Source organism: Acipenser ruthenus, chromosome 7 (genome assembly GCF_902713425.1).
Source record: "Acipenser ruthenus chromosome 7, fAciRut3.2 maternal haplotype, whole genome shotgun sequence".
NCBI lineage: Eukaryota > Metazoa > Chordata > Actinopteri > Acipenseriformes > Acipenseridae > Acipenser > Acipenser ruthenus.
Window position 1 is genome coordinate 17,883,182 of NC_081195.1, and position 12,739 is coordinate 17,895,920.

General features: G+C 35.1%; 1 protein-coding gene across 2 annotated transcripts in view; it reads right to left on the bottom strand.

Annotated features, from left to right (window-relative positions):
• LOC117415648 (TATA-binding protein-associated factor 172-like) overlaps nt 1-10,210 on the bottom strand; it is a 61,620-nt gene extending 51,410 nt beyond the window's left edge. For both annotated transcript variants that reach the window (XM_059026512.1, XM_034026240.3), the window contains exons 1-5: nt 9,803-10,210; nt 5,224-5,347; nt 4,368-4,482; nt 2,481-2,624; nt 1,220-1,383 (exon numbers count right to left, since the gene is read on the bottom strand). In XM_059026512.1, coding sequence (XP_058882495.1) covers nt 1,220-1,383; nt 2,481-2,624; nt 4,368-4,482; nt 5,224-5,347; nt 9,803-9,816 — 561 coding nt within the window. In that variant the 5' untranslated portion in view covers nt 9,817-10,210. The remainder of the gene's footprint in view (nt 1-1,219; nt 1,384-2,480; nt 2,625-4,367; nt 4,483-5,223; nt 5,348-9,802) is intronic.
• Between the last annotated feature and the right edge of the window lie 2,529 nt (nt 10,211-12,739).

Sequence of the window (12,739 nt, forward strand, 5' to 3'; positions counted from 1 at the left end):
ACAGGAACTGGGGTGCAGAAAAAATGGCAGCAGGTGCTCTGGACTGATGAGTCAAAATTTGAAATATTTGGCTGTAGCAGAAGGCAGTTTGTTTGCCGAATGGCTGGAGAGCAGTACACGAATGAGTGTCTGCAAGCAACAGTGAAGCATGGTGGAGGTTCCTTGCAAGTTTGGGGCTGCATTTCTGCAAATGGAGTTGGGGATTTGGTCAGAATTAATGGTCTCCTCAATGCTGAGAAGTACAGGCAGATACTTATCCATCATGCAATACCATCAGGGAGGCATCTGATTGGCCCCAAGTTTATTCTGCAGCATGACAACGACCCCAAACATACAGCGAAAGTCATTAAGAACTATCTTCAGCGTAAAGAAGAACAAGGAGTCCTGGAAGTGATGGTATGACCCCCACAGAGCCCTGATCTCAACATCATCGAGTCTGTCTGGGATTACATGAAGAGAGAGAAGCAACTGAGGCTGCCTAAATCCACAGAAGAACTGTGGTTAGTTCTCCAAGATGTTTGGGCCAACCTACCTGCCGAGTTCCTTCAAAAACTGTGTGCAAGTGTACCTAGAAGAATTGATGCTGTTTTGAAGGCAAAGGGTGGTCACACCAAATATTGATTTGATGTAGATTTTTCTTCTGTTCACTCACTTTGCATTTTGTTAATTGATAAATATAATCTATTAACATGTCTATTTTTGAAAGCATTCTTACTTTACAGCATTTTTTTCACACCTGCCTAAAACTTTTGCACAGTACTGTATATATATATTACACACACACACAAGATATATAAATCAATGTATTGCTTTTGGTCATGTATCAATATAAGCATCACATCAGGAGGAAGTCAGTCATTTCCAACTGTTGAATGTGGAGGCACTAAACAATTGCACCAAACCAATGTTCACAGAGGGTCGTGTCATATAGAAGTGTTAATGCATTACATGGCTACCAGTGGTCATGAGGGAGTGTTCAATTGTCAGGATAACTTAAAAACAGAAGTGTAATTAGCAACCAATTTACAAATTGAATACAGGACAGGTAATATCTGCCTCAAATCTACAACAATGAAACTAGAAGGCAAATTGTTTCTAATTGTATTATTGAGTGCTGGGCTTCCATTTATTCAACTTCAACACCTCAAAATTAGAAATGCTTATGAAGTTAACCCACTGTGTGATTCCATGCAGTTGGACAGCATGAGGTTCTACCTACAGGTTGCTTATTAGCTGCTGGGCTCTTGGAGGGAGTGTAATCCAGGTCTTCATCATTGAAAAGATCCTCTGTGTTCATGCCAATGGCGGCTCCCATATCAAGGCCAAGTTTCTTCTGCAGCAGCTTCCTCTGTCGAGCTAATCTCTCCTTGGGATCAGCTTCACCTTTGGAATAAAAAACAAAAACACTGCGGTTTATTGAGCGTGTGAAAATGTTGTATTTTTCAAAATATAAGTTGAATCCACTCCCTTGCATTCTATAGAATATGTAAAACAATTAATCATTTTAGTGCAATATAATGTACCAAGGATACAGGTTAACTTCACCAGCTTTACAGTTACTCAGACTGAACAGAAGCAGCTGCTTTTCCATTTGTTCACCCCCCAATACTTTCTTTTGAAAACTGTGAAATTCATTTGGAGAGAAGCTTTTGATTACAGAATAAATCAGTTTACTGAAAATGAATGTTACTCCATAGAAAAGTACAAAGGGCAATCAGATCTATCCACACACACAATATTAGACCTGTAGATATTTTGTCTTCTACATTCAGACAGTTTTGATTAAATGGCTCAGCTATGGTGTTATGAGGTACAGGTATACTTTCAATTGGTCTCAACAGTGGTGGTCTAATTACCTGGTGTTTTTTCACACTTTGAAAACACAAACTATTTAATACAACAATATAAGTCACTCTTAAGTTCCTCATGTTGTAACAGAAACATTGTTTTCATCAAGTTGCTAAATGTATTAAAACACTAAAATTATTACGACATTAAACATTAAGCAATACAAATGTTTGTTAAAACAGTGAAAATTTTTTATTAAAATAAGTTACCAACCTGGAAAATGGTGTAAATATTAATACATTTCCAAAACTTTTCAAAAACAAATACATGCCCAGATTTTTCAATAAGGTTTAACATAAGCAGGTAACATCCATCATTTTTCACACCTGGGATTATAATCAAATTTTGTTACTAAACCTGAAAGCTAAACTAATTAATGAAGCTGGTGCAGTATCATTTCCATACCACTGACATTATCACATCACGCTCCTTAATCATTACACTGAAGTTCAATAATTGGCAAACTACAGGAGACTATGAATACTTCCCTTTTCTCCTAGACTTCGATTGCACCCTTCATGTGCTGCAAAATGAATTATATTTGCATCTCATCGTGCTCACTATAGAAAATGAAAAGCCACTGTGCAGCAACACACAATCATTATACATCAGCTCAGAGAAAACCAGATTACCTGAACTGTCGTCCTGGATCTCAAACTCCACACCAGCTGATCCCAACAAAGATGATCCATGTTTTAAAAGTTGCGAGACATCAAATCTGTAGAAACTAAGCCTATCTGAAGGTGCCTCCTCCATGGAACTGTCTAAGCTAGACTCTGAAATGACAGAAAAAGACATTTGGGGAAGCAATTATGTGAGCTTATAAAACAGTATTGGCAAGTTTTATGGAGAATAAGACAGCATTGCCAAACACGAGTTTGCTGTATTTATACACACACACTTGTGATTTTAACGCTCATAAAATGAACTCTGTGGCACTGGCTGTGGTCAGGCGTCATGAAGACTTCAGAGCTAGGCACCTCAATTCTGATCTGAACACCTGGTCCCAAACAATGTTGTCAAATTAACTTGCTTACTGGTAGGGATGGGCAGATACAAAATCTGCACGGTATGTGAACTGTCAAAAAAAAAAAAATTATACATAACAAAAAACAAGATTTCTTCATTAACCTAAAAAAGGTTGAATACTGTAAATAACTTGTTTAAAAACAAAACTACTTCAAGTTATCCCACTGCTGTCGCTTGTCTCTTAATTGTCATTCAGTTTCCTTCAAAACCATTATCAAAATACAGCATCACAAAAAGATCTTCCTCAGACACTTTGCTTAAGGCTACATCATCACTTGCTATAGAAGCATGTTTGCAGTAAAAAAAAATTGTTGTCTGCAGTAGACAAATGCAAAGGCAAAACAGTGGTCATGATGGTGATTAACAGTATGGTAGAAGTGGATGGAATATTCAAGTGTAAGAAAGCCAAGCAGTACCGAGACTTGTTTTGTACAAGACATTGAGTAAAAAGGTGTTTGTATAAAAATCGCCTTTTCCTTCATAGGAACACGAACATAGCGTCAACTGCTGCATACGACAATTATGATATTTGCAGTGTAGAACAGGAATGGTGTCAATACCGTAATGTACCTAAACCGCAAAACCGGTGTACCGACTCACCCCTAACATATACATATGATCCTCATCTAATATTTTTTCATGGGTTTCATTTATGTATAATTCACCTGTAGTCAACAGCACAACACACATTCTTGGTTTAAAAATAAAACAAACATATGCAATAGCCAATTAAAATCTACAACCTTTAGATTTTTTGGTTCTTTGCTTGTATATTGTACTTCTACTTGAAATCTACAAATATTTCAAAGAAAACACTATAGATGAGAAGTTGATGCTGCTCCCTGGGACTATTTGTTGTTCAAATTTACTGCAACTGCTGCAATATAATAATTGTTACCCAGTTAATCCATCGTTCACCAATATAAAAGATCTGCAGCTTTGGCTGCACGGTCATGAGTGTGTTCGGAGGCAGAACGAGTTGGGTGGTGAAGGAAAGTAAAACTTTAAAGTGAATAGAAAACAATTCCTAAAACGTGCTGGGTCTACACCAGCACGGTACTTGTTTGTTGCGTCTGTTTGTTTTGGCCAACGTGCCCTTTTGTTTTGTGAGTGTTTGTTCTGTTTTGTAAAACTGTTCATTTTTCTATTTAATAAACGCACTGAGCACCGTAGCGTCTCAGTTTTGCCCCACCATTCCTTGTTTTCGTTTGTTTTTTCTGGTCTGATGTCACCCCTGCAGCCTTCCTTGTCACAGATGGTGAAAAAGGTTTGTTGCTAGAACAGACTTACAAGTTGTATAGTAGTGGTATTAATGTGCAAAGATCAAGAAAATGTAAAACGTGGATTTTCACAATGCTAGTGATTAACAAAAAAAAAAAAAATATATATAAAAATAAAATCTACTTTTACAACAAAAAACTACATCGTAGTGAACTGAAAGCTAAAATCATTACGAAGATCTGAGACAGACGGGTTACAATATTGAATACCTTGTTTCGGTTTTGGGACAGGATTCCACTCGGGAACATTTTTCACAATGGCTTCTACTGCTTGGCCTGCTGCAATGCGGGTGTCCCAGTTAGGGCTCCTTAAGTATGTTAAAACCTTTGGGTAAAATACACGTGCCAGTTTTAACCAAATTGCAATGTACTGCTCTTTACAATGCAAGGGATTATCCTCATTCCTGTAACATCTTATTGCAATAATTCATTGTGTTTACATTTAAAAGATTCTGCATTCAATTGTATTGTTTTATTGTTATTTCAACAGAGATTTTACTCATTTCAATAGTTTAACACAATCAAACGTAATTGGGTTACTATTGACAGACAAGGTTCTAATAAGAGAACCTTGTTCAGCACACAGTCCTAATTATCATTTTGGCTCATACCTGCATCAGAGAAATCAAAAGATTTGTCTATTTTACTCAAACACGATCATGATTCAGATTACCACTACTATTGCCTAAATGTTTAAACTCTGAGAGAGCAACTATATTCATTCAATACATTATTCATTAGCTTTGTTATTACTTGAATTTTTAGTAAACAATCTATTTATTATTAGTTTATTTAGCAGATGCCTTTATCCAAGGCGACTTACAGAGGCCCATTTCTTACTAAACTGGTCCACTCTGTTAACAAATTATTAAAATTACACAAATCTGAGAATTTTTTTATACTAACTCAATTCCTAGGTTGTGTTACAATAATCATTAAATAGGTTTGTAATCAGCCTATTTTTTTTGTAACACATTTTAACAAGGAAATAAGGATTTCCAAAGCCTTTTTTTCAAACACAGCCATTAATATCATGCCTATTAGAATTGGTGAAGTCTAGACTTACTTTAGATAACAAGTTATTCAGCTCATGAGGATGGAGCTTGACCACATCTCCTAGCTGCTGTGCTGCTGCCTTTCGTGTCACAGGAGTCGTGCCAGTGTCCAGCAAAATAAACAGGCGATCAAGTCTATTAACAAGACAAACATGTTTAAAATTCCCCCACATTTTCTTTCAATAGGGTGAATCAAAAATCACTTTACCTTATGGCAGGGAAAAATATTAGAGTTGAGCACAGAACCTTATCAGATAGCAACAGACAGCAGAACATAGGGATGCTATTACAGCACAATTTGCATGGTGGATTGACCTCGATGATAAACCGTCAATAGAATCCTGCAAATTATTTCTTACTGTATATCATATTATACAAAACGACAGACAATGGCGAGTGATGTGGAATAGACATTAACCGCAAAGCAAATAAACTATGTCAAGAAACCATATATTGGTCCCGATAGGCTATTTTGCATGTGTAATACAATCAAATGTTTAAATTAGGGATATTAGATTCCATTTTATTTCCTAAACATGTATACACGTTTAAAATGCTGGAACTTTTTTTAGCCCATTAGAGTGCTGCTACTTTTTTACGATGCACTGCAACATTAACTGGATGAGACTATATGTGTATATATGGAAGGAAGAAGACTTAAAGGGTACATAACAACCTTTTTATTTTATTGTGTTACATGTTCCCATGTGTTTAAACTTTTAAATTGCATTCCCTGCCTCAAGATGGCTTCACATGTACCCGCATGGACCTCTCAAAACTACATTTCTCCATCAACCTCCTTCCTGCTCACTGGAAAATCTGTTACAGATGAGCAGGAGGATGATGGGAAATGTAGTTCCGAGAGGTCCATGCAGGTATATGTGAAGCCATCTTGAGGCAGGGAATGCAATTTAAAAGTTTAAAAAAGTGGTCAAAACATAAAAAAAAAAAACACACACACCTTACGTAGACAGTTGTATGGGAACATGTAACAAAATAAAAAGGTCCTTATGTACCATTTAAATATTGAATACATTTACACCGCACATAACCTATTGTATACCACAGCTGACATCTAAATTTGGCCTGCATATCGTTGTTTAGTGCAAATTCAAAACTTTTAATTTAAAGTTTAAGCACCAAACATCCCTATAATTGCAGCTAACATAATAATTTCCTACATTTTACTCATTTTGCAATTCTGTAAGCTACATATGTCTCAAATGTAGCTGTTTTGAAAGAAATATGTTATAGCAAACATGCCTTTTATTGTTAAAATAGACATCTGATGCTACACTAGGCTAAAGAAAGCCATCAGTTTGTTTGTATTGCCTTCCAGGAAGTCCGTTACTGCTTTACTGCTTTGATCATTGCACCCTAGCAGTGTCTTCTGGATCAAAGCATGTTACTGGATGAAAGCCTGTCAATCAAGAGGAAAAAGCTGGCTAGTTATTTACAGGAAAGAAGCCAATGAATGGGTGGGGTCAAATGTACCCTTTAGGTGAAATGACTCAGGAAGTGCCAAGCAGTCTAAAAGCTAGGCCTGCAAACAGAGATTTCTTAGTGTAGTACCAGATATCAGGTTTTAAAATGAAAATACATGTTTTTTTCAATACTGCACTTTTGAGACTTATATAATGAATATTGAGCAGAAAACGTAACAGTGTTAGTACAAATACTTTAAAATATTTTAATGTAAAATATTTTGTTAAAAAAAAAAAAGTTAAAAGTTAAAGGAGATGGGGGGCGTGCACTTCTACCAACTATAAATCGCATTTCATCTTCAAGATCCATGTGTTGCCATAGGTGCAGGGCCCTGTAGCAGATGACCAATCCACTATTTGTGTAAACAGATGTATTGCTTCTGCTGCAATTCATTATTTCACTAGGTTTAACAACTATTTTTTCTACCACTGGGCTATGCAGCTGTAATTTCTGTCCCTTCTGAAACTGACTAGTTATTAAATGTAAAGGATGACCCTCCTAATATCAAGAGATTTATTTTTCCAGTGTAAACTGCAATATTACACATGACATTTTAAATTGAAAGACCAGAAAAATGCTAATTCTCATAACCTGTTAAATATATTTAAGGAATACAAGTGATATTTATTTTCAAATGAAAGATGCATGCAATACTCCTTTTAAAGAACCCACTCAAGAATCAAATCTATGTGCAATTAATCATGCACACACATCCTGCCATTTTTGAGAAGACAAGTGTAGAAGATGACAATTTTTCCCCTAATCAAAGCCAATGGTAAAGAACAGCTGCAGATAGTTTAACTAGAAAACACATTCTATTACATTACACTATCGTCAGTGTGAGCATTTCCCTCAAAATAGTGGTTTTCTTAAGAATAATTTTAGTAGCTTACTAGCAAAAGTCTATTTTTAACCCTAACATTGATGATCTTGAGGGCTCGGCATGGTACGAGCACGGGTGCTTCTCCACTGCCTATTTGTCAAGCCAAGCAAGAACCAAACCATGAAACTCTGGCCTCACAAGACATCTGAATCCAGCTGCGAGCCGAGCTGAGCCAGGGGCAGGGTTAAGGATTTTCATCATTACGTTGCATCAGTCAGTACACTCCAGAAAGAAAAGGAAGGAAGTGCGGGCTCTAGTTTCTCTGCAGGCAGATAGAAGTGTTCAGGGAGATCTGGAGTCATGCATTCAGAAATGAGAAAGCTAGTCTCTGTAAGTCGCCTTGGATAATGGCGTCTGCTAAATAAACAAATAATAATATGCCCGAATTTCACACAATCTGAAGCAAATGGGCATAAACAGCGGGTATGGTACACAATTCTACCAAATCTCTCATCCTTGACCTATATTATATTAAAAAAAGAAAACAATTCTAAACTTATTTACAAAAAATCAAACAAAACACTGTACAACTGTACCATACATACAACTATGGCTCTCATTGGGCTCACGCAGATTCTTTTTAAAGCACCCAAAAAAAAAAAAAAAAATAGAAAAGAAAACAACTATCCTTAAACAGGATACCTTTGGCAAATCATATTTTTAAAACCACCGTTTTTTCGCCCCTTCAACAGAACTAATTTAACTTTAGTAAGTCAATATAAATCAGAAATTTGTGGATTACAAAAACATTCCTAAATATATTTACAAAATATAGCGATACAAGATACAGCTGTACTTTTGGTCTTAATTTTTTAACACCATTTGTTTGAGCATCTTTTGGCAAACAGTTAATTAATAACAATAATTAAGAAGTCTTTCATTGTGTGTGACGTTAGTAGCACCGCTTGGCTCTGCAGTGGAAAAACAACACAGGCTCCCCTTAACCGCACCTTGAGGGCTCAGTAAATTCCTGGCGTGGCTCAGTTGTACAGTGGAAAAAGAGACATGCAAGTCTGGTGATGCCAGGGGTGTTGAATATTTATTTGCATAGAATTACAGTGGCACTGGAAAAAATTTTAAAGTTGGTGTGAAAGCCATTGAACAAAACTGTAACCCCTGTATATGACGGAAGCCATGCAATGCCAGGGGGTGCTGCCGCACCCCCAGCACCCCTAGTTCCAGCGCCCCTGTAGAACTATATTATTTTAATAGCGATTTCCTCATCTATAAAATCTGACAAATACAAAACACTGAGTAAGACAGTACAAGTTACAGGTTAAAGGCAAGACAAACTAAATTTAGTTCCAGTTTCTGCAATGCCAAAACTGACAGCAAGGACATGCTTCACCATCAATTAAATAGCCTACATAAAACTTAAAATATATTTATCTGAAAATACCCTTTCTCTGATTTCCTCTACAGCTGCTGTTCTGGCATGTTTGGCACATGGAACAGCAACAACATCACTAAAAGAATTTTAAAATACAATGAAGCCACAGTGACCCATGATTAAATATCGAGGACTTCCATATTAATACGTAATAATGCTGGAATCTTGTTACATATTGAAGTGCCCTGGGGTGTCACTTCGGTTACTACACAGGGTGTCATTTTGGTTACTGGTGCACATGTTGGAGACAACAGGCAGTGAAGATTTAGTTTGCAGATGCAGATTATAAAAACAGCATCACAACGATTAAGAGAACATACCTAGCGCGTCGTGGATAAGTATGACATTTATAGGGTTTTTTTTTTTTTTTACGTTATGTATGATTGATGTAGCCTACATAAATACATATATTAATAAGTCTTGGTATTCACAACACAGATACATTTGACAGAAAGTGTGACACGCGACATAGTTACTTTCTACATCTCCATTCGAAGTTTTTGGACCTCAGCACATTATTAAAAAAATATATATGTTACATTTAAAATACTGTACCTGTAAACCACGACACAGTCTAATTATTGCCATTAAATATATCCCAGTTCAAACCGAAGGCTGCTGTGATTTTAGATTTAAAAGTATACTTCCAAAGAAATAGATTGACAATTGAATTATTAACTATGACATTTCATTTATCAACAGTTTTGAGAGTGGTTGCCTGCCCAAAATAATTGCATATTCGCCTTTAAAAAGGAAGAAATAAGAGTTCGGGTTGGGCCCGAGAAACATCATTTAAATAACATTCCATTGGCAGTTTAAATAACGTTCCCACCTTGATACTGCCATGATGCTGAATTAGGAATGAAACGGAGATCTTGAGTGGTCTGTTTCGCACCAAATATCCAACATGCGTTTTCAATAGTTCGATTCTGTTTTTTAAATCTCAAGCGCTCCGGCGATGTTGGTGGTAAAAGGCCCTTGTTCTGTCGCGCACCATCCACCGCCAGACACAGAAGAAATACTGCTTTTAAGTCATAGCTTGAAAAAGGTCCCCCTTTTCTCCCTAAAATCTCGGGATGTATAGCCACGATTTAATTTTCTTTTATATCAGGTTCAAACTCCGGGTTACCCCTCTGCACTGGACCTAAAACTGTGTTTAATTCTAATTGGAAATAAAGAGTAATTTTGATGTTCACTAGAGAGAAGCCAGGAACCTGACTTTATATGAGGAGCCATCTTGCATTTATTCTTTCCTCCATGGTAGCCGCTCTCTGATTGGTTACATGGGCTAGGGAAGACCAATCAGAGCAGACGTTTTATGGAAACGCGAGGACCCTAGCTCAAAGGGATCCTGCTCTTTTCTTGTACGGCTCAAGAAGACACGATTACTGAATTTAAAGCTGCAATACTACTTAATTCATTGGTGTCACATTTAGTTTAAAGGCCAGTCTGTATTTATTATTATTATTATTATTATTATTATTATTATTATTATTATTATTATTATGTTCTACAAACCCTAACATTATCTGTTTATTTTAAATATAGATTAGCAGGGAATATTTCAGATAAAACTAAATAACATTTTGTCTTCTTAATATGAAATATTCCCTGCTAAATATACAAAGATTACGGTTAACTAATGTTATTATATCATTTATATAAGACATCGCTTTTTCATGCCATTTTAACAAATTTATCTTCTGTCAATTTTGTTATATTACTGTTGTAAAATAAATACATAAATAAATAAATAAATAAACAGCCTTTGCGTGATTACCTATATGGAAAGAACACACATTTTCAATACATTATACATATATCTCAATGTATACCGTTTTATATGTTACATATATGCATCACATATCCATATATTGATGTACATATGTTCTTAATGTGTTTTAAATATCAGCAAAACAGGAACATGCATGATCAAAATTAATGATATCATGCAACTTGATTTGTATGCCATAAAAAGATAGATGAATGTTTGTGTATATAGACAGATAGAGTAAATAAGGAATACGTTAATTTTCACAAAAATGTTGTACACGTTTATATACAAAAATGTGAGTTAATGCACTGATTCCAAATATTAAAATAACGAGAATAAAAATTACAAAAAAAATATTTATTAAAAAAATAAATAAATAAAATTAACAATTTACATTTTTATCATACACCATAAACAGTTTTGTAAATATCATAAAATCACTTTCTGCTTAAAGCTGCTTTTTACCTGCAAGGTGTATATCAAACACGCAGGTCATATAAATACAAGATAGCTTAGTTACACAAGACACAATTAAAGCTACCTTAGCACCCATATCATCTCATTGTAACATTTTACCAAGGAACAACCCTTGAATAAATATTAGATTGTCTATCAGTTACTACAATACACAGCATTTACTTCAGTCTTTATTAACTCCTATCTATATATCTTGTGTTGTCTTTGCTGTAAAGGACAAATCCTAGGAATTATATTTATATGAAAGAGTTAGTGTCGCATTTTATATTCTGGTTACAGTGTGTAAGTATATACATGTGTTATATAAATTGTGTGTATATTCTAATATTCATTTTCAAATTTCTTCTTAATTGGTCAACGGATAATATATGAACATATGTAGTCATTTGTATAAAACATTCAACAAATGAAGGGGTATATTTCCATTATAAAAAACATATTTAGAGTATAAAAAGACATATTTAGATTATAAAAAACACATATATTTAAAGTATAAAAACACATTTAAATGATAAAATAACCATATATTTAAAGTATAAAGACACATATTTGGAGCAATATATGTTACATATACTAACACATACAATCCTTATATTGAAAATACTAGAAAATCGGGCCAATTTCATAACCAATCCGTATATAATTTATATATGAACATATTTGTATACCCATAAAAACCAAATGAAGAGAAATAACACCATATAAGTGTAACATATGTTGCTTTTTACATATGTGAAATATAAGTTATTTCTGTATGGGTAATATTACGAGCTCTATTTAAATAAATAAATCACAAATGTAATATTGGTGGGGAAAAAATACAAAGGCATATATTTAATTCTGTGATTTCCCCCAGTCAGTTTGTGGTATATTGCAAAGTACCATAAACGTCTCTGAAATATGCATTTGTGATACAATATATGACCAAAAAGCTGCTCAGGTTTTATAAGCTAAAGTTGAAACCTTGTAAACCAGTGCAGTGGACAAATACCTGGATGTTGGTCCTCCATGGAGACTCAGGTGCTATAGAAAGGGAGTAGAGGGCTCTGTTCCCTGAGCTCAACGCCCAGCATGGTGTCGGACTGTACTGGACAGTAGAGGCGAGAGAAGCCTAAGATCCCATAGACATTTATGGAAGAATAGTAGCAGTGGAGAACCCCGTTGCCATGGATGCACTCCAATACAAGTCAATTCAATTCTGCTGTGATTACAATCCCTCCTAACTAAAACAATGTTTAAACTCCCTGCTTACAATGGGTATATCTTGTTTAAACATCTTATTCTAGCAAGAATTGGTTCATAATATGCATGTTTTTGTAAGAGGGAAGGGGGAATATATATTTATTACAGGCCACCTAATTTTTTTATGACATATTTTTGTATAGGCCTATAAAAAGTGGATAATTCCATTTTTCCAGTGCAAAATTTGTTGCACTTTTTTTGTAAATAATATATTCGAAAAGTAAAATGGCTCAGTGATTTTTTTAAGAGGGATTGGATAGGAATTGCAAAATTATC